Source organism: Grammomys surdaster, unplaced genomic scaffold (genome assembly GCF_004785775.1).
Source record: "Grammomys surdaster isolate TR1022 unplaced genomic scaffold, NIH_TR_1.0 125430, whole genome shotgun sequence".
NCBI lineage: Eukaryota > Metazoa > Chordata > Mammalia > Rodentia > Muridae > Grammomys > Grammomys surdaster.
Genome location: NW_021620297.1, coordinates 307,145 through 310,891, shown reverse-complemented (window position 1 = coordinate 310,891; position 3,747 = coordinate 307,145). Strand labels below are relative to the sequence as shown.

At 55.4% G+C, this 3,747-nt stretch overlaps 1 protein-coding gene across 1 annotated transcript in view; it reads left to right on the top strand.

The window, feature by feature from the left end:
* Window positions 1-1,488: 1,488 nt before the first annotated feature.
* The window catches only part of Capn12 (calpain 12), an 11,554-nt gene continuing 9,295 nt past the window's right edge, over window positions 1,489-3,747 (top strand). The window contains exons 1-4 of the mRNA XM_028786240.1: window positions 1,489-1,725; window positions 2,262-2,331; window positions 2,463-2,581; window positions 2,793-2,926. Coding sequence (XP_028642073.1) covers window positions 1,489-1,725; window positions 2,262-2,331; window positions 2,463-2,581; window positions 2,793-2,926 — 560 coding nt within the window. The remainder of the gene's footprint in view (window positions 1,726-2,261; window positions 2,332-2,462; window positions 2,582-2,792; window positions 2,927-3,747) is intronic.

Below are 3,747 nucleotides of genomic sequence, written 5' to 3'. Positions count from 1 at the left end.
CAGAGCTCAGCTTGGAAAGGGGCCCCAGCATCCTGGGCATAGGTGAGCCCACACTCACAGCACAGAGCAGAACCTACTTTCTGTAGTCAGCCTTGCCTGGGTGACCTAGCCATGGTCTACTTGCCTGAGAGTTAACAGAATGAGCCGGAAGGAAACCAAGCCAAGGATATGTTTGGTAGAGCCAGGTACAGTGAGGTGGGAGGGGTGCCTCAGTGGCCCGTGCTGAGCCATCCCTTCCCCCGAGGGACCAGCTACAGGACGGTATGGTATAGTATAGTATAGAGTTTATTTAGTGCATGGGGAGGGGAGTTGGGAAGCAAGGAGAGAGAAAGGGGGGGAGGAGGGGAGGCTGGCCAGGAACATGTGGAGAGAGGGGGAGGCCCAAGGAGAGCAAAGGGGCAGAGAGTAAGAGGGAGAGGAGGGAGCAAACAACTCCTTTTATAGTAAGCCAGGCCTACCTGGCTGTTGCCAGGTAACTGTGGGATGGAGACCAGAAGGAATGCTAACACAGGGTGCTAAGGTGAGTGGCCAAGGCCACATGTGGGCTGCAAGATGACACAGAAGGACCAGAGATGGGAGACAGAATCAGATGTAGAAGCTGGTGTCGTAGCGGATGCTTTTGATTTCAGGCAAGTAGATCTCTGTAAATTCAAGGCCAGCCAGGTCTAGATAGTGAAACCTTGTCTCAATGAAACCAAACCAAACCAATAATAATAAAAACTAATCACCCCTTAAAAACTGGTGCACACCTTTAATCCCAGCACTCGAGAGTCAGAAGCAAGGGGATGGATCTCTGAGTTTGAGGCCAGCCGGGTCTACAGAGTGAGTTCCAGGACAGCCAGGGCTACACAGAGAAACCCTGTCTGTCTCCAAGAACCCAAACCAAAGGCACAAAAGGACAAAAGCCACCACCAACAAAACAACATCACAGCAGTAGATCTAACACCTGGGATCCTAAGGCAAGAGAACTTGAGAGCCCAAGGCTAACCTGGGAAACTCAGTGAGCCCATGTCTCAAAGTAAGAAGTCAAGGGGACTGGAAATGTAGCCAGAGGATGCTTGCCTACCATCTAGGGAGGTTTGGTCCTCAGCACTGTCCCCACCCCAAAGCAGCCAAGGAACCAGTGAGGCTGGGTTGGGCTGAGATGTGGCAACAGGAACAAGCACGCAGAAACACACCCCCACACTGACCTCCTTCCTGGCACTCCCGGTGATGGCGGGTCCTTCGAGGCCTGCCTTCCTTTTGTGTGCTTCTGGTCATTAAGCTGCTAAACTGGCCACAACTGAAGGCTCCACGCCCCAGGGAGGAAACCACTGAAGAGGCGTCCCTGCTCCTCATACCCCAAACCATCAATTAATATTAACGAGAGAGAATGCTCCTCCATGCCTAAAGACCCCCAACGGGGTGCAAATGGAGCAGAAGCCCCGCCTCGTGACTCAGGAGGTTAAAGGGCTTGGGTCCATCCATCTGTGTGCCCAGAGTGTCCGGATGGAGAGTGGCAACAGGAAGGTCACCATTCAGCTGGTGGACGACGGGGCCGGGGCTGGAGCTGGGGGCCCACAGCTCTTTAAAGGCCAGAACTACGAAGCCATCCGAGCAGCTTGCCTGGATTCTGGGATCCTGTTTCGTGACCCTTGCTTCCCTGCTGGCCCCGATGCTCTTGGCTATGACAAGCTGGGACCTGACTCAGAGAAGGCCAAAGGGGTGGAATGGAAGAGGCCCCATGTAAAGTGGGGCTGGGCTGGGACCTGGGTCTGAGGGAGGAAGGGTGCGGCCTGGATTATTGATTCCTGGGTCTGAGGGAGGAGGGCCAGGGCTTGGATTCCTGAGTCTGAGGGAGGAGGGTCAGGGCCTGGACTCCTGAGTCTGAGGGAGAAGGGCCAGGGCCTGGACTCCCGGGTCTGACGGAGGCGGGCCAGAGCATGAACTTATGTGTCTGATGGAGGAAGTCTAGGGCCTGGGTCTGAGGGAGGAAGATTGGAGTCTGAGTCTGAGGGATCAGGGCCAGAACCTGGACCCGTGGGTGTAAAAGAGGTAGGCTGGGGTCTAGAACCCTGGTTCTGAGGAAGAGAGAGTGAGGGATAGGGCAGACTCGGCCTTGGGGTTCAGTGGGATCCAGGAAGGCGGACTGCCACCCACAGACCTTCCCAAAGTTGGCGGTCCTCACTACCTGGGATACTGGTGTCAGGGCCCCAGGTCTCTGACCCCTCCGTTGCTCCAACCTTCCCTTCCCCGGGTTCACTGGAACCCTAATCTTCCAGGAGTTTTGTGCTGAGCCCCAGTTCATCTGTGAAGACATGAGCAGAACAGATGTGTGCCAGGGAAGCTTGGGTGAGCCCCCACATGACCATCTGGAGCCCCCAGACCCAGGACTTGAACAGCTCCACTCCCTTGTCTTCTTTCTTCAGTTTGCTGGTCTCTGGTCCCCTCTTAGCTGATCTGAGACTCTCTCCTCCTCCCAGGAAACTGCTGGCTTCTTGCAGCTGCTGCCTCCCTCACGCTGTACCCCAGACTCCTGTACCGGGTGGTCCCCCCTGGACAAGGTTTCCAAGATGGCTACGCGGGGGTCTTCCATTTTCAGGTAGAGCTCAGTTCCTTGCTCCGTGCCTCAGTTTCCCCCATGGTAGCATGATGACATAGGCTTCACAGTTACCATCATGTCACCACTCCAGTGCAGGGGGACGGGAATTCCAGAACTTGGGAAGGGGAAGGCAGAGTGGGCGTTGGAGGTAGGATTCAGGCAGGGTCTGGAAGCTGAGCCGCTCCTGCCCTGTTTTTTTTTTTCCCACTAGCTCTGGCAGTTTGGCCGCTGGGTGGATGTGGTGGTAGACGACAAACTGCCCGTGCGTGACGGGAAGCTGATGTTCGTGCGCTCGGAACAAAGGAACGAATTCTGGGCCCCTCTACTGGAAAAGGCCTATGCCAAGTAAGGACTCCACCCCCTCCCAGAGCTCCGCCCCCTCCCAGCTGCAGCCCGAGCCAAGTGGAGTACTGATATCTGGGGTCCTCCAGACACCCAGCCTAGGACCCTTGATCAAGTCAAAGCTGCCACTGCCCTACCTAGTGTCACCACACTCTCCTGGAAGAGCCTTCATTTTTCGGTATTTTATTTTATATTTTGTTGAGAAAGGGTCTCATACAGACTAGCTTGCTCAGGAATTAGTTATATAGCCAAGGGAGACCTTGAACTGAGGGTCTTGCCTCTACCTCAAAAGTGCTGGGGTTATAGGTATGTGCCACCACACCAGGTTTATGCGGTGCTGGGGATCGAATCCAGGGTTTCACGTATGCTTGGTAAGTCCTCTATCAACTGAGCTACAATTCCCATCTTTACTCACTCACTTATTGTCTCGTTATGTAGGCCAGGGTGGCCTCGAACTCATAATCCTCCTTTGTTGGGCTCTTGTATACATAGAATACAGGCATGCACCACAACCCCTGACTAAAGTTAGGAAGAGAGTGTGTGTGTGCTGGAGATGGAACCCATGATCTTGTACATGGTGTGCCACATCCCTAGCCCTGGGGGATCCTAGCCAGGGGCTCTACCACTGAGTCACGCCCCCAGCCCCTCACTGGGGGATTCTAGGCAGGGGCTCTACCGCTGAGCCACGCCCCCAGCCCCTCACTGGGAGATTCTAGGAGGGGCTCTACCACTGAGCCACGCCCTCAGCCCCTCACTGGAGGATTCTAGGCAGGGGCTCTACCACTGAGCCACGCCCCCAGCCCCTCACTGGGGGATTCTAGGCA